Raw genomic sequence first — 17886 nt, forward strand, 5'->3', positions numbered from 1 at the left:
GTCAAGGAAGTATCTCCCTTTTTCTGTATCTTCTTTTCAGCACACACTGGGTGTCGACCACCACACCAAGACTGGGAGGCGTGCTGGTAAGAAGATGGGCCACAAGGCGCTGGGCTTGACCACTGATCCCACTTAACACCAGGTGTGTGACCTTGTGTGAGTCACCTAACTCCCCCAAGCCTCAATCCCTCTGTCTCTATTATACCAACTAACCAGTCTCAGGGGACATGGGAACAGTGCCTCCTAACTCAGAAATAAACAAACTGGCACAGTTCAACCCTAAACCAAGGCCTTTGTAGTTTACACTCGACTCTCAGTGAATGCTGTTATGTTTATTAAACTTGCTCTGTTTTCCTAAAGCAAGATTATAAGACTTGTTTACTCAATGACATAACAATGAAAATGACATCGGGCCTATGCAGGCTGGGATATGGATTTGTGGTTCAGGACAAATGCCGTCTGTAATTTGTTTTCCATCTAGAAGCGGGTAAGCCTGAACACCCTACAAGGATGCTCTGATGGCTGTTCTCTTAGAGGAAGCAGACTGCGTGCTACTCACTACAGGAAAACAATTTCCTAACTTCCCTCAACTGGACTTAGGTCAGAAAAACTGCGGCCGTAACAACATGTACCAACCAGGAAGTTCCTCATCTACTTGATGACAACAAATGTTTCTTCCCCAGGGCTCAAGGGGTGGTTCAGGTATTAATAAAGAATGTAAGGTCCCTTTGCATCCACGCGTTACCAGGCGGGAATTAACAGAGCATCGTAATCACAGCCCCAGCTTAGTGTAGAAAAGCCCTTGGCCTGGGGGTCAAGGGCCTGAGTTCTAGTCCCTTCTCTGACACTAAAACTCCCATGACCTTGGAGAAGTCCCTTTGCTTTTCTGAGTTCAGTGACCACTCAGAATTTCCTTCCAGACTGAATATTCCATGGTCCCCCACTGAAGGCACATTAGTAAGGAAAACCGCTGGGCAAAGTGGCCAGAGACGTCAGCGCCACAGCAAGCCCACCAGACCCGGAGGCTGTGGAACCCAAGGCTTTTTCTAACAGAGGGGCCACCGGACAGGGGTGCCTCTCTCCCCGGACGCAGGCCAGTAACAGGCTGCTGCCCTATTTAGGAAAAGGACAGGGTCACCTCTCTGTGGTAATTAAGGTTAGAGTCACTTGGAAAAAAAACCACTGAGTATCCACTAGATGCTCGGTGCTCCCCAAACGATCACTTGAGCCTTAGGACAGCCTGAGGCTGTGGAAGTGGCAAAGGTCACAGTTAGGGTTAGGATTCGGGCCACCGCTGCCTCCTGGCGATGAAAGCCTGCTGGGCTAGGGCTGTTCGGGCCACGCGACTCGACTTTCCGACTTGGGTGAGTCTGGGCTGAACCCCCCGAGGAAACCGAGCCCGTCTCCCGACACGTCCCTGAGCTCCAGGTGACAGAGGCGCGGGCGTGTCCCTGCGCTGGGGGTGACCCCGGAGGCCCCGCCGGCGCACCCGTTTCCAGACCTGCGTAGCGACTGTGCTCTGAAACCCGGCACTGCCGCCCCGCGGCCCCGGCGGACCCGGGCCGCTCGGCGGGTTGGGGCTCGGGGGTGACCTGGCTGCGCCGGCGGCAGGGCCTGGAGGCCACCCGGGCTTTTTCTTAAACACCCAGCCATCGCCCAGCCCAGGGGGAGGGGCGGGGGCGGCGCGCGGTAGTTACCGATGAACTCGAAGGCCTCCTCGAAGTACTGCCGCAGGTTCTGCTTGTTGCTGTCGGTGGCGGGCAGGCGCTTGTAGCTGAGCAGCCCCTTCTCGTAGTGGAAGAGCGGCAGGTGCGTGGTCACGTTGAGCACGTAGCCGATGTTCAGGCGCCGCAGCGCCTCCAGGTCCTGCGCGTCCTGCTCGTTGCCCAGGAACAGGAAGGGCAGGATGGGCGTCAGCTCGGCGCCCTCCACGTCGGGCGTGGCGGGGGCGGGCGGCGCGCTCGGGGCGCCCGCCTCGCGCGCCTCCTGCAGCTGCAGCGAGTTGTCGCAGAGGTTCTCATGGTTCTGCTTGAAGCTGCTGAGCCCACCTGCAACACAGACACGGCGACAGTGACGACCCGAGCGCCGCTGTCCCCGTGGGAAGGGGTGTGCGTGCATAACTGTATTTTTTAATTTTTTAATTTTATATAACTATTTAAAAAATATGTTTGTATTGGCTTGAAAGAGAGGGGGAGAGAGAGAAACATCAATGATGAGAGTCATGGACCAGCGCCCCCTGCACACCCCCTGCTGGGGACCAAGCCCGCAACCCGCGCCTGTGCCCTGACCGGGAAGCGAACCTGGGCCTCCTGGTTCCTAGGTCGATGCTCAACCGCTGAGCCACACCAGCCAGGCTATATATATCTTTTAAATAAAATAAGTCCATCTGGAGACTCAGGACATGCTTCGGAGGACGTCGCTGCACACGGTACTTGGGAAATGTGCTCTTTCTACAAACTGGGGCATGTTCCCCTGCAAGGAGCTCGGCGCAGCATCAGGCAATTTCATCAGCAGCTAATTTGATCTGAGCACAGAGCCATGTGCTCAGTGGCCTATATAGAACCTTGCACCTTGGGAGCTGAGGAAGGCACGATGACCTCGGGGCGGAGGACTTCTGCCAGCAGCCTGGCGCTGCAGGCATGTGACTTGCACCCTTGCTAAGCTCACCTCACCCAGAATGACAGCTTCGCTCCCAGCACCGCGCGGTGGGCATGAGCAGGGATCTTGGGAGAACCAGTTTACCTCGGCTCCCACCCCAGTTCCACCACCGCCTGGCTCTGTCACGGGCAGAAGTTCATTTCTCTGTGCCTCAGTTCCCCTACCTGTAACGTGAGGGTCATGGCATCTACCCCTTGGTGTGACTGGGAGCCTGGAATGAATGAATACATGGGACTCAGCACGCTGCCTGGCACACACATCACTCAGCAAGGATTTGCTGTTTTTATTATTATTTATGTGATTGCCTCCAGGTGGAAGCAGCAGCGAAATGCTTGGAAAAAAACAAAATACAGGGAGGTGAGAGGGGAGGTTTCTGAGTTTTCCCTATGATCTCTTTTTTGATACGCTCCATGGAGATCTCTGACAGTTTTCAATGCAGGTTTCCAGTAGGAGGCAGTGTGAGAGCAGCCCCGATCCTTGCTCCCGCCTCTCCATCAGGAAGCCTCTAGCAGACCGGGATACACACCTTCGAGCTAGCTTAAGGCTCGGTTCTGCCTCCTGGATGTTACGGGTCTAGTGGAAAAAGCTGAAAACTACCAGTTTCCCCACTTTTTAAATGCAGACCACCCCCTCAACCAGGGGAGCATAGCTGATGAGCATTTATCTTAAGGGAATCAGCTGGATACAGTATTATCTGTTTTATAAAAAAGGCCAAATTTTTAAAAAAGTTAAGGGGAAAATTGACATAGTGACCCCATGGAATATCATCTAGCCATTCAAGGCTGTGAAAAAATGAGGGAAAGATACTGTTTCTCTATCTTTGAATGAAAAAAAGCCAATTCAAAACCATCCACCATCCACAGGATCAAAAACTGAAAGACTATACACAAAATAACACTGATTTAAGTTAGGGAATTTATGGATCATAGTTTGCTTAAATTTTTCCTTTAGTATTTGTTAGATATATCACACATGTGGATGAGCCCAAAGGATTATTATGAGGGTCAGATTATACAATATACAAGTAAGAGCCATGCGATCAAACATTATTAACCACCAAATTAGCTCTAATTCAAATCAAACAGAAGTAGGTACACTCTGGCCTTCCCTTCGAAAAGCAGAGCATGCTGGAGATCTCCCGTAAGCTGACAGCTACCAAAACACAACATTCACCCCCCTAGGTAGATGCTTTACGTCGGCCTCAGTGGTTTCAGGAGGTGAGGCAGGAAACAAAAGCGCGAACAGGATGTGGCTGTGTCGAAACAAGGACAGGAAGTCTAGCTGGCCACCAGTTTCTGAGCTTAATGTGTGTCCTTCAAGTCTCATCTTTAGCAACGGCTGCAGGAAGCTCTAGCCTGTAACCTAGACCAAGTGTCAGGGCTGTTTACGGCCAACGCACGTGGATCTGGCCATGTCAACCAGGGAGGGCATATTTTAAGGTCCTGCAATGACCCTGAGAATATTCTAAGTGGTAATATTAGAATCACTTCGCTCATGTCTAAGTGTCAAAACCTACCTCTTCTTTTTGAAAAGAAAAACAAGAGCTATAAATTCACTTCAGTTGATTTCTAGAATTAAACTCTGCCCTTACATATTATTAGTTTATTTTGCTATGAAATCATGGTAAATAAAAAAGTTCATCTGGGCTCAAAGAGATCATTTTTAAAGTAAACAAAAAATGGAAAGCCTGAAAAACTTCACTAGTGAAAAAACACTGAAACTGAAATTACCCACTGCCCCCCTCACAAGCTCTATAGAACAGATAAAGAGTTATTTGAAAATCTGCTCAGCTTGGCCTCTATAAAGTCCAAGTAAACAGCTCCGCACAGATTCTGTGATGGGAACCTAATTCACTTTTTTTCCCAAAGAACAAGGCAGTTGTTACACTTTTCCATATATGATGAGAGGAAACAACAACAAAATGAACTCAAAAGAAGTTTCTAAGAGGGTAGGGGGAGGAAGGGGAAAAAATAACCTCTCTGTTCTTATTTAGGGCACACGAGCTGTAATTTGTCTTAAAAGCAGCTAGTTAAAAAAAAAAAAAAAAGTGCCCGCCAGAAAACCCCCCGCACAGAAAAAAGCAGCCTAGAGCTTTTTAAAATTCTGTCTCTACACCTCCTTTCCCAATGACATCAGCTGGAGGCTCCCCACCTGCCCAGTTGCCATAGCAGTTACACAAAGACATACAATGACATCAGTTGGCATGATATCAGCTCTTTGAGTGCAAACAATACAAGAAGAAGGACTTTGTTTAAGGCCTTTGGTGCAACTGTGTTCTGGGGAGGCGGTGATGTAATAGCTAACAGGTGGCTGGGCCGCCCATTTGCCTAATGGGGGGAAACCATGGGGGGAGAGGGGATGTGAGACCGGCCGACTCAGAAAGATCCCAATCGCGGGGGGTGCCCACGCGCAAAACTCTGGGTATGTCGGAGGCTTCAGCCATGTGGGAATCCGGCGCGGAGAGCATTTGGAGCGGACAGAAAAGGAAACGGTGCAATTCAAACACACTTGTTGGAGAAAATTCTAAGCAAAGGGTGTGAAGAAACAGCCTCCCATTCGAGGGCTCGGCTGCTGATCAGCTCGGGCAGGAAGGGTCACTGGTGCCCTCGGCGCAGAGCGGGGAAAGCACTGTCCCTGGGGCGCCCAGCGAGGTCTGTAGGGAGCAGCGCTGACGCTGTGTGAGAAGTAAGCCAGCACCTAGAGCTTTCCCTCTGATTTTATTTCAAAGGAAGTAGGAGCCGAAGTGTCTGAGCAGTTGCACCGTGTAAGCAATCCGCTCATAAGGAGAGCAGCAGCTCGCTCTCCTTCCTAAACCAATATATCGAACTTGATCTTGCGTGTCAAAGCTTCCCCAGCAAGGCTGCACGTCTTTGGATTCCAGGTTTTTCCACTGGCGGATGCAGTGTTTTAATGAATTTTTTAACCTTTTTAAATTTTCCCATTACTCTTTTCGTTCACTATTATTTGGTATTAGTTTCACGTTACACCATAGTGGTTAGACACTCATATAAGACTGAGTGTCTTAAATGGCACTGCTCCGTCCCCTCCCCTGTGCTCCCATCCCAGTCCCCGCCAGGCTGAGTGATCTTAGACACACAACTGCTTGTAGTTATCAGCGCAAATAGTTTCCAGGCCTGAGCGACAATCCTGGGGCGACGCATTTCCAACCCTTATCTCCGAACTAGGTTCTCTGCCAAAACCTGGGCAGCACGTGGGTGCTGAATGGCAACGAAGAGTACCCAGCACCCCTGCAGAGAAACCCGGAGACCTACAGCAGGCCCGTTTCTCCAGCCAGAAGGTCAGCTAGGTGACACTGAGCCACGGAGCCACGCTGGGGTGGGCGGCCTCTCTCTGCCGATGCTTTTTGGCTCGTGTTGCTGTTTTGGCTGCTGCGCTCCTGGAAACAGAAGAGCCTGTGTGATGTGATTCAGAAGCAGTGCTGTGGGTGGCAAATGAAAGAAACCACATCCACATGCAGAATTCGCGAGAGATTTCCATATTCGAAAGCCGGACAGCGCTTCGCACACAAGTGGTTTGGTTGCACGCTAAGCTAGGAAGTGAGCCCTTCCCAGAAACTCAAGGAAAACTCTCACTGAAGGGCAGCAGATGGGATTAACACCCAAAGACGTGGAGGGGACTAAAGTGAAGGTCTTCTAGAAGCTTGCTGCAAGCATACTGATCACCCCTTTTGTTGCTGTTTTTCTTGCTGGGTGACTAGTCTGATTAAAATGGTACTTGGGTGAGAGCAGCCAAGAACACAGGCTCTGGAGCCAGGCTGCTTGAGTGTAGAATCCTGGCTCCCACCACGAACGAGCTGTGTTGCCTTGGACAAGTTATTTAACATCCGCACCTCTGCAACATGCAGGCAGCAGCAGCATCTAATTCCATAGGGCTCTTAATATGGATAAAATGCTGCATGAGTCAGATATTATCACTGTAAATGGGGACAATATTGGTATAAAATGGAACCCTAATGGCTACTATTTTGGGGGCCCTCAATGGAAACGAGTACATCAAAGCTGACAGTCAAGATTCTGTTTGCACAAGGATCCTGTGGAGGAAACAAAGCTCGGGTAAGTTGAAGCTGATGCCACGCTTCCAGAGCTGAGACTCAGAGAGTCACAGTCACCTGGTACTTTTCAGAGCAGAAAACTATCCACTTTAATGGGAGAAATATTTGGGATGCCAGCTAGATCCACAAAGAGTCCTTCTGCTTTTGTCTCTATAGTCCATGGACAGGATGGGGTGTTTCACAGAAGGAATGATTTCAAGTTCATGACCCAGTGGTGTCACCTAACTTGTTTTATGATCCTGTCCCCAGGGACAGTGTATTTCCTTCCCAAGGAAAGCAAAGAGAGGCTATATTGAAAAAAGAGACTAGGTCCAGTGACAGCGCCGTGGCACTAGATGTCAGGTAAGAAACAAAAGGATTAAGAAACATTTATTGTCACCCACAGAAGAGAGAAACTTAGGGGGCTGTGAGGTAAGCAGTTTTGATGGTGGGACCAAGTCAGAGAGGAGCAGCCTATGATTGTGTCATTTGACTGCTTACAGGTAAAATGGCCAATATGTGAAAAGATATAAATAAGGAGGTAACATAATGCTTAAACCTTTGAAAAAACACAAAAACCCAGTATCTTGAATCCAACTGAGCACATGTTGATTATTTGGGCAAATACTGTTAGGTGTTCCAGGAAGATTCCTCTATACGTATGTTAGCTCCTCGCCTCATGGGCGTTTTACTATCTGATCTCTCTGTAGTAGGAGATACAAGCTACTTACAGATATATTTTAAAAGCAACTTTAGAAGGCAGTCTATGAAACATAAGGCATCAGGGAAAGAATTCCACCTTGAATTTAGAACAATGGCTCTGCCACGTGCCAACTGTGTGGCTTTGTGAGTGATCGGGTCTTTCTAAACTAGGTCTCCTTAACTACAAAACGGGGATACAGCAAGTAGTCACTTAACATCATAAACGTGTTCTGAGACTTCAAGCAAATCACTTCTAACGAAAACAGTTTTACACAAGGCTAAATGACATAAACAAGAGTTAGGTTCCCAGGGCAGCTCATCAAAGTTATAATGAAATGACTTGAACTAAAGGACAATATTTATTTGAGGACCTGCCATAGGACTGTTCAGTCTGCTGTGTTGATTCAGTGAGATCGGGCATTAAACACCATCCCGGTGTCTTTAAGAAGGCGATCAAACCCCCTGTGGCTATTTGATAATATGGTCAATGGAGAGGCAAAGAAAACAAGAGCTCCAGGTGGTCAGATGAGGGAGGATTACTCTGGACTCCTGGTCAAAGTAGGTTTGTTACAGCTGAGACCTTGAAGGACGGTACAGTTGGTTCAGAGAACTGAGGAAAAGGAGACCATCTGCCAGAGCCAGCCCCAAGCAAGGGAAAGGATGCCAAAGAGGTGGCCCCGGGGCACCCCACCTGCAGCGTTGCTCTCGAGAAGGTCACATTCAGTGTTCTGGGGCCCAGTTTGGACTCCACAGTGCAGGAGGAACTGGCACACAAGAGCCCCACTACGGAATTGGTGCAGAAAAGGGCTGGGGGTTGAATTCCAGCCTGCTGAAGTAGCTCCAAAAAAGGAGCTTCTTGTTGTAACCCCATGAAGGGGGTGCACCTCACACCCCTTCCTACCTTAGAGCTCTAATGAGTAACCGGTGTTTAGGACACAGCGAGTTTAATTTGTGTGTATTTGACTAACACGGGCAGATTGTCTGAGAGGCTCCTCCACAAGTATGTAAATACAGCCTGTTTCTTTAAATCTGTTACCTCATTTATTTACATTAGAACAGAAAGCACTGCCAGAAGCAACAGCTGATGACAGTCGTGTAATTTTCCACAAAGGCAACAATCAAACAGCTTTGTGTGATTTTCATGGACAGATGACTCGTCTGTGAGCAGGACTCAAACGGGAGAATCTCAGAGTTCCCACAGCCAGGACTCCCCCAGGTCGTGCAGAAGTCACTGTGACTTTAGGGAAGGGCCCCTTCTGTCCCCTCCTCACCAGGGCCAGCTTGTGTCCTTCCTCTCTTCCTCCCTCCCTCCTATCTGAACCCTTCAGAAGTACAAGGGAGAAAGCAAGATTCGGGGGATTCTACCGAGAATACATCTGATGCTCGAACTTCCAACGAATCCACCAAATATCTTTTAAACCTATTTTTAAAGGGTCGAAGGTGGTTTGGGAAGAGTGGTCAAGCCCCTATCCCCTCCCCCAAACACAGGACTGAGCCCCATCTTTACACCCACCCTCCCTGTTCAGGCTCAGAAAGGTTTCAGTAAGACCTAGAAGGCAGGGGGTGGGAGTCCTTGACTTCTCCCAGTCACTCCCTGTGCCTGGGGGCAGGGAGAAGCTTTCCATCTCTGGCCTCACCAGAACTGGCCCAGAGCAGACTTTCTGGTGGGTCCAGTTGTCCCCTTCACCCCAGGTCCCTGTTGAAATGCCAGCCTGTAGGTGTCATTGTCACTGGGAGTTCATCTGCCTCTCCACTGAGCTCCACTCTAACAAAAATGCCAATGAAAGAAAAGTGTTTGATATTCAGACAGGACTTTGGGATTCATCAAATGAATGGCTTTCCGCTCAGAAGCATGCCTATCAAAATACAGGCTGGCACGAGGAGGGAAGGGGGCTGACGGACAGCCAAGTTCAAGCCCGTGCTCCTGAAAACTCCCAAGTTCAGGTTTCCTTCCACTTTCTCTATGCCTCCGTGTGGAAACTACCTATGTGAGCACGACCTACCAGCCCCAGGGACAGCAGCTCACCCTAAACACTCGGCTCAAACCTCTGGGTTTTCTTAATACACACACCAGTTACAGTAACATATTTTTCCTTTTAAAATCTCTTTTCTCTAAGAGCAAGGCCTCCCAAACATTTTGGGGCTTACGTGACATGCTGAAGATGTCCCTTCCCTCCCTTTCCCCCATCACTCCCTCCCCACTGGTCAGAGTCCAATGGGAGAAGATGGATGATAAACATATAAACCTACAAATAGAAAGGTAATAATTACCTTGAGGTGCCCTCCAGTTCCTGGGTGCTATGGGAGGGAACTAGTTAGATCTGGGTTCAGGAGGCCTTTCGAGGGCTGGGAAGGGACTGACTGGTTTTGGGGAAGGGTGGGATGGAGGGAGCGCAGGAGAGCAGTTAAGGCCTAGAGAACCACACTGGCAAAGGCAGGCCAGGCCACTCACCAGGCCTGGGGTAATGCAAAGGGGCCTAATGTGGTGAGGCACAATGAGTGGGCAGGGGTGACAGTGACCAGAGGAGGCCACGGAAGTCTGCACAAGGCCTCTTAGGTGCATTATGCAGTTGGGACTTTACTCTAAATTCAGTGGGAGGCCCTGAATGTTCAGAAGTCCATAAAAGGTGATCAATACCTGTTTGAGAGGACAGTGGCGAGAGGCAGAGAGGAAAAAAGGTGTTAATTTACCAGACAGTGCAATATACCTATACTCTGAAATGTGGGCAAATTCGTCTACTTTCTTTCCCTGGCTGTGTTTTTATACCAGGTGTGGACACAATTATGCACAGCCCCCTCTTCGTATGTTGAAGCCCTAACCCCAATGTGATGGTATTTGGAAATGGGGCTTTGAGAGAGGAGGTCATGAGGGTGGGGCCCTTATAATGAAGTTAGTGCTCTTACAATAAGACACCAGAAAGCTTGGTGTCTCTCTCTCTCTACTGCCTGAGGACAGAGTGGGAAGGTGGCCATCTGCAAGCCAGGAAGAGAGACCTCATCAGAACCTAACCATGTTGACACCCTGATCCTGGACTTCTAGCCTCCAGAACCATGAGAAATAAGCTTCTGTTGTTTAAGGCACTTGGTCTGTTATGTTGTTATGGCAGCCCAAGCCAACTAACACAGTATCACTTTAAATTCTGATTCTCAGTATAGCTTCCTTTTAAAAACAGAAATTATAATTCTTACTTTCAAAGAAACACATCAAAACCTGTGGACTGCCTGAGAACCTGTCCCATGGGAGCCAACCCAAGTTGGTACCATATCTTAACATCAAGGCAGGAATGATCCAAGGTCAAGGTGAGGATGCCGTCTAAAGGACCCACATGCCCGTAAGACACAAGCCCATGGAGCCTCACAGATCCTTAGTCCTACGAGCCAGCCTCAAGCAGAGAAGCCCACTCCTTTCCCAGTGACACTTGCCTCCTCATGAGTTACACCCTCCATGTGAATCAGCGCTGGCCCATGCCCTCCCCGCAGCATCGCTCTGGGCCAAAGAATCTTCTAGCTGGAGGCTTTGTGTGCATTTGGGAGGCTACTCTACACCTTCTCTGTTCACTAAAAAGCTCAATGCTGGTTAACCCATCAAGATGGATTAAGGGAAGGGAGGAAAAATCCATGAGATCCCACTGAAAGGCGGCGCGGAAGGAAGAATGTTAACAGAAGGAGAGTGCTATAAAACACAAAGCTGTATTTCCCCAAGAGCTCAACCACTCTCCATCATTGTTTAATTCTCTGAAGAGGGGGAAACATTCTTTGCTTTTTCTCGGTGCAGGAGTTTAAATAATGAAGCATTGCTAAACAAACAAACAGAGGAAAGCCCAGAAAAGCTATTCATTAAACAGGCCCACTGTACAAAAGGAAAACTGTTGCTTAACCATCCACCTCCCCTGAGGACCAATATTTATCTTAGACCCCAAATTAAACACATCACAGCTTCACAGCAAAAGTATGTTTCCCAATGGGATTTAAGTAGGGTCCAATTAAATAAATCTCTGGAAATATCAAGAGCAAGCCTCGAGGGAGAGCATATTTCTACTGTGAAACATTCCCAGTGGAAATTACATTCACAAAAGGTCATCTAGAAACATCCATGACAAGAAGAGGGGAGGAAAGGCAGGAAGAAAAGGAAGGCTACATAGGGAAGCCCGGTAGTTCCATCGCTCAGTTATGTACAGAAGCGTATCGCCAACAATGCTCTGTGCATCTCCCTGCTTGCTCTGAATGAAACCCCCATGTCCAAAACAACAGCTTTCACAGTGATGTGTTTTAATCTGACCTGTAGATCAAAGGGCTGTGGCTTAGGGAATTCAGAAAGTGGAAGGGGAAGGGGTCAAGTGTCAACTTCAAAATTTGAGCTGTTTTTACTGAACCAGTGTTTTCAGTTCACAAAACACACAGGAACGACTTCCTCAAGACACTGAGTTGAATTCTATATTTAGCAAGAGTACTAAGCAAGCCCAAACACTACCGATCAGTTGACAGAAAGAGTAGGCATGAGCTCTCCTCAGACAAGGATTCACCTAGCCAGCCATGCCCAACAGTCAAGCCACCCTAAGAGCTCAGCCTGAAGCCAGGTAAGGCCTCCGTGCACTGAGAGAGAACACAAGGTTGCATTAGGTCAGAAGCTAGCATGTCCCCACCTAGTAGACCACCTTCTGAGTTTAAGGGGAAAATAACCCAAAGGCTAGTACATCTCCGAGGAGGTAAGACGGGATTCTATATTGTCAACGTGGACTTGAGCTAGGTGGAGGGCCAGCCAAGTAACAGTCAGTTCAACCTGGGACATGTAGCATGGAGAAATGACCTGGGATGCACCTCACATCTGACACCGTTGGCCTTCTCAGCCACATCTCCTTGAAGCCATGCCTAACACTGCTCAGGGTGACAGAAGTCCTGGCCGCAAGGACTCAGAATGCAGCCCTCTTTCTGCACTGAAGTGACATTGGGTTCTAGCTCTGTGACCTCCGTTGGCACCTCTCTAAAATGTGGAGTTGAAATAATCTGTAAGTCTCTCCCAATTCTAGCACTTTACAATTTCAACACAGCTTTGACCAACCTGATGTTGATAAACAACAGCAAGAACGAGCCCAGCTGTTCTAGGGTGTGTGAGGCCTGGGTGATCTGCTTCTCACCGCAGGGACTTTGTACTTGCTATTCCCTCTCCCTGGAACTCCCTTCCCCTTATTCCTCACGTGGGTGATTCAGACCTTAGATCAAGTGTGGCTTCCTCATAAAGCTCCTCCCTAACACTCAGTTTCCAGCTGCCTTCCCACAGCTCTCTTTCATTATATCATGAAGTTTCAAAGCTTTATAATCTTCAAAGCACTCATCACTCTCTGAAATTACTTGTTTATTCCTTCACTAGTTTATTGTTGTTATTATTAAAATGTGGGCCCCCAAGAACACTCAGCTGTTGTTTGTCTCAGAGGAAATTGAGTATAATAGTTCCCTGCAGTGGGGTTCAGGCCGCCTCCACACTACAGCAGTACAATCTTGGCAAGCTGCTTAGCTTTTTTTGTACCCTAGTTTGCTCATTTGCAAAATGGGGCTAATAATAGTACCAACCGGCAACAATAGTTATTGTGTGAACTTAATGAGCTAATACTGGTAGCTATTAATAGAAACTGAAAGTATTCACTGGTTAGCACCTAGAACAATACAGTGAGTCCTCACTTAACATCGTTGATAGGTTCTTTAAGCAAAAGAACATATCACAAAACCAATTTTATCAGTCTAATTGATATAAACAAAGAGATCTGTTCCTACGGCATCTCATCAATGCATAACAGAAGGATGTTGAACAAAACAACCATATTTGAGGACCTGTTGTACATGATTTGTATAGTAGCTGCTCATTAAATACTTCTAGATTAAATGAGGCAAGAAAGGCCAGTTAGTTGTAAAGCACCTATTATGTGCTGTTCAGCATAATGCTAGGGACTTGGGCGATTAAAAAATAAAACAGTATATATTCCCTGAAGATAAATCTAGTGAGAAAATAGAAAGAGGGATGAAGAAACATTAGGGAAAACTTAGCAAAAAGAAACACTGAAGATCAACCTGAAATGATGCCATCAGCTGTGACTCATGCAAGGCGGGTACAGGGCCAACCAGGTGAATTCAGCATGAGGACATGGAGCTCCCATCACCCCACCTGGATGGGATGGAGGCTGACAAGCCTCATGAAGAAGGGGCACCTGCAGGAGTTCCAGTGTGACAAATAGGATGCCCAGGGAGGGCTTGGATGCATGACAGTTCACACCTGGTGACCTTTAACCCTTCCTGCCACTTCCATGTCTCCCCTTGGACACTCTGTATAAGTGATGAACGGTGGGCATGGATGGAAAGCAGCCATGAGAATACAAGAGGCTTGAGTGGAAGCAGTCAGCCTAAGCGTTGTCAGGAAACTCAGTTTAAGTTTGTCTCTCCTTAGAAATGTGCCTTCCAGGTGGCCCCAAGATGCTCTTGTGAAGTCCACTTTCTAGGAGGTGGTGACCCAAGAGGCCTTTGCCAGACAAGGACCGGGACTGAGCATGAGCAGAAGGATTAGGGTTAGCACGACCACAGGCAAGACGTGTCTATTTAAGCAGGAAAGGGGCAACCAAACCAAGAAAGAAAGAGAAAACACGTGGGATCATGGTTTAAAAATCCAAACAAGAGTTCCTCAAGAAAAGACAACAATTGATTTGAACACAGTGTTCAAATCAAAGTGTGTGCAATAGGACACATACTTCAAAAGTTTGTGGCGCTGTCTAGGACAGGGGGCCCCAAGGCTTGCAGGCTCGAGGGCACTGGGCGCGACGGTGTCCGAGGCTCCCCTGTCTCAGGCTGAGCCTAATAGTCAAAAGCAGAGGCTGGAAGACTGAGTCACTGTACAAGTCTAGACTGTAACTGGCCACTGTCACCCTGGACATGGGGTTCAAGAGACGAGCAAGTTGAGCGCCAGCTCTCCCCGTAAAGCACCATGCAGCCAGGTGGGAAGCTCAAGGAGCTCTAAGTGGCTGGGGAGTGGGGAGCAAGAAAAAGTCCACGGAGGAGCGTGGGCTCACTGAGTCCCTGAGCAGCCCCTCCTGGCCTTCTGGGGCCACCACCCGGAGTCACTGCCCAGCCACCAGGTATGCGTACCAAGCCCATGACCCTACTCTTCACTCCCTGGAAGAAGCTTTGCATCGTAAATGCGGAAAAATGTCAAGTCACTAGTAGGAAATTGATCTCAAGGTAATTATTTAGGCAGCTCTGCAGCATCTGATTCTCAGTCCTCAAAGAATTCTCAAAGTTTTCTAAAATGATGCAGGTATTAATATGAAAGCTCGGTCTCTGAAGGGTGTGTCCCAGGTTCAGCTTCTCCCAACTTCTGCAAGAGAGAGCTGCCCACCACCCTCACATTCATTCAGCTCATTCATCCTCACTGGAATGGGGTGGCTTCCCAGCCACGCTCAGGGTAGGCAAGAAGAGGTCCACCTAGTAAAGGCAGGCGGGTGCATTTTATATAATATGTAAGATTCGTGATAATGAATTCAACCCAATTCACACACTTTATCAAGAAAGACAAGCTAATTATCTGTTGGAGAATTAGCACCTATTTAAAGGGCATTTTACCTCAATTTAGCAAAAAGAACTAATGGGAATTGTCTTCCATTCTGATACACTTTTTTGGCTGCATTTGCTTAAGCTCTCAGAAGACTTCAGCACCGTCCTAAAGCCCCAGGGTTTAAAAGGGGGAGGGTGGAAGACACAAATCACACAGCATCTCGCAGGCTCAGCCCTCCTGCTGCGCGGAACGGTGTCCCTCTCACGGCCTCTCCGCAGAGCAACTGGGAGCAACTCACACTCACAACACGAGGCGGCGGTGGCCTGCGCACCAGGCGCTCTCACGGGAGCTTCTGGTCTCAATGGTGCTGAGCGGAGCCTCCGCGCTTCCTCGCTCTGCCCACCAAAGGAGAAGCCAAGATGGGCAGCACTCTCCTTGTGGGGTCCACGTGCAAAGCCTGTGGTCAAGGAGCAACACTTCTCTTAAAACTAATCACTTGGATAGGTGGTTGGCTCTCGCATTGTGAAGCAGAAATAAAAAGTAGAGGAAATCAGAGCGGGGAATAATGAGGCTGGCCTGAGGTCCCACTCCTCAGTGGGAGATGGAGAAGATGCTAAATAAGGGACTTCCTCCAGAGGTTTCTCTTATACTGTCAAAAATTTCGAAGTCACCTGAACTTCATTCAGAGGCAACTTAGTTGAGTAAAATGTGTTTCCTCCATAAAAGGAGACATGTTATGACACCAAAAGACGACTATACTGGAAGCAAAAGTACAGGCCATGTAAAGTGAAAATGAATTTCACTTGCTACATGAGAAACTCTGCAGAATGTGCACATATATGGGGAAAGAATGAAGAGGACCTGTAAAAATGAAACTATGCCAGTGAGGGGGATTTATGTACCTTCTGGTTTTTTCTTTCTAAAACTTTCTTAATATTCCAACAATGGGTATATGATTGAGTCTTTGCTAAGGCTTGATTTTACAAGATTTCCTTACACAGAAAGAGTACATAATTTTCCAGTATGGCACTGATTCAGAAAAAGTACTGATGCAGTTATCTGTTCACCACCCCTAGAAACACTGGGTTTTTCCAAACCCATAAACAAAACAATCTACCAAGTATCGAAGAGCTCCTACTTATATCGTACCAATGGCGATGTCAATTCATTTTACCGAATTATACCACCCAGATATCTCTTGGACATAAGTAGATACTGATAAAACATTATTGTAGATATTTGACATTATAATTATGGTAAATTTTTAATAAAGGTTAGCTATTATGTGTCTGGCATTGTTCAAAGCGCTTGTACACATATTATCTAATTTAATCCTCCATCAATCCCATGAGAAAAGTGTCACTACCCTCCCCATTTTATGGATAAGAAAACTGAGACACACCAAAATTAATTGGCTCAAGTTCGTGCTCTAACAGTGGCACAGTCGGAATTCAAACTCAGCAGTCTGGCTCTGGAATCTGGGCCGTTAGCCTCCCTACTATACTCCCTCTGCTAGAAAAGGTATAAACTCCTCATGGGAAGGCTGAGTGCAAATGCAAAACAGCCACTGATTCACTGAGAAGTCACTCACTTAATAAGCTCATTACGAAGGGAAAGGAAAGGCAAACATGGAGTGACCTGGCCAAACATGTGGACCCACGAGAATTGCTTATTTAATAACAACTCAGATACAAACCAAAGGATTACACTCCCGCTGGGGTTTTTTAAAAATGACTGATCTGAGAGTTAGGAAACAGGGATCCTGTGCCAGTTCTGCCACCAGCTACTTATATGCTCGGGGTGAGTCATCAGTTTCCATGTCTGTAAAGTGGGACAGGTGAGACTAATGCTGAACAATCCGTCTGAACGAAGCAGCTCCCAGCACAGGCTCCCCAGGGGCCCTGCTGCTAGCCCTCGAGGGTGCCCACTCTTTCTCCAGGGGCTGCCCCCCACCCTCCCAGATGACCTGAGCTGTGCTGGGCTTAGACTACAGAGCAGGAGGAGGATGGAGAGAGATGCAGAAGAAAACAGCAGTAAATAGAGTTTGATGAGATCCCACCCACTTATCTCAGAGAATTAACTTGCCCCAAGGGTAACGAGAACCTGACCAGAGTCTTCCTTCACACACTTGAGGGGGGAAAACCTATAGTTAATATTATTATCCACGCTAATAGGATGGATAATGAATATAAAACCTAAGCAACCAAATACCTTTAGCTATTTAGAGTCCTTGGGATGTAGCCATACACACTCATCACATACTCCTTACTCATTACATCTAACTTCGAATCTGTCTTTCACTCATCTACTTCCCATTCTGGAAAGTGAGCGAGAATATTAATAGTGCAGAAAAGAGGAAGCATCGCCCTCATATCCACAAGCTACTGGGGGATGCATTCTAAGCTCCTCCTCACTGAAAACGCACCAGCTGAGAGACCTTGGACGAGTGCCTGCACCTGTCTGAGCCTCAGTCCCTCATACGTAAACAGGAGATAAACTGCTCCGAGCACAGAGTCTGGTTCAGGATAAGCATTTCATGAGTGTTGGAGATCATTATTGCAGTTTCCAAACATTTCTTTAATCGATTTGTTAATCCTTTACTGTCTCTGCCATGACCCAAATCTGAAGGTCCCAAAAGCTGGGACACAAGTCAGGGTGAGGTCACCAGGAAGCCACCCCTGCTCTGAGGACGTGCAGTGGGCCACTCTTCTTAGCACTGATTTGCAGGTGAGCAGATACCAGAAAGGGGGGCAGGAGAAAGTATTATAACCCGGGGCACCTCGGGGGAAGGCGCAGGGAAAGCAGCCATCAGGGAGGAGGTCTGTGACTCACTTGTGAACGAGCGCGCGGCCAGACTGGAAAGGACTTGAGCTTTGACATGAGAAGAAACAGGTTTCAATTCTCGTTTCTCATTCGCTGGTTGGTAACATGGGGCAAGTAC

General features: G+C 47.9%; 1 protein-coding gene across 3 annotated transcripts in view; it reads right to left on the reverse strand.

The window, feature by feature from the left end:
- DUSP10 (dual specificity phosphatase 10) overlaps positions 1-17886 on the reverse strand; it is an 84927-nt gene that overhangs the window by 15435 nt on the left and 51606 nt on the right. For all 3 annotated transcript variants that reach the window (XM_081124054.1, XM_081124052.1, XM_081124053.1), the window contains exon 3: positions 1698-2048. In XM_081124054.1, coding sequence (XP_080980180.1) covers positions 1698-2048 — 351 coding nt within the window. The remainder of the gene's footprint in view (positions 1-1697; positions 2049-17886) is intronic.

This window comes from Miniopterus schreibersii (assembly GCF_964146895.1).
Source record: "Miniopterus schreibersii genome assembly, chromosome: 21".
Classification (NCBI taxonomy): Eukaryota; Metazoa; Chordata; class Mammalia; order Chiroptera; family Miniopteridae; genus Miniopterus; species Miniopterus schreibersii.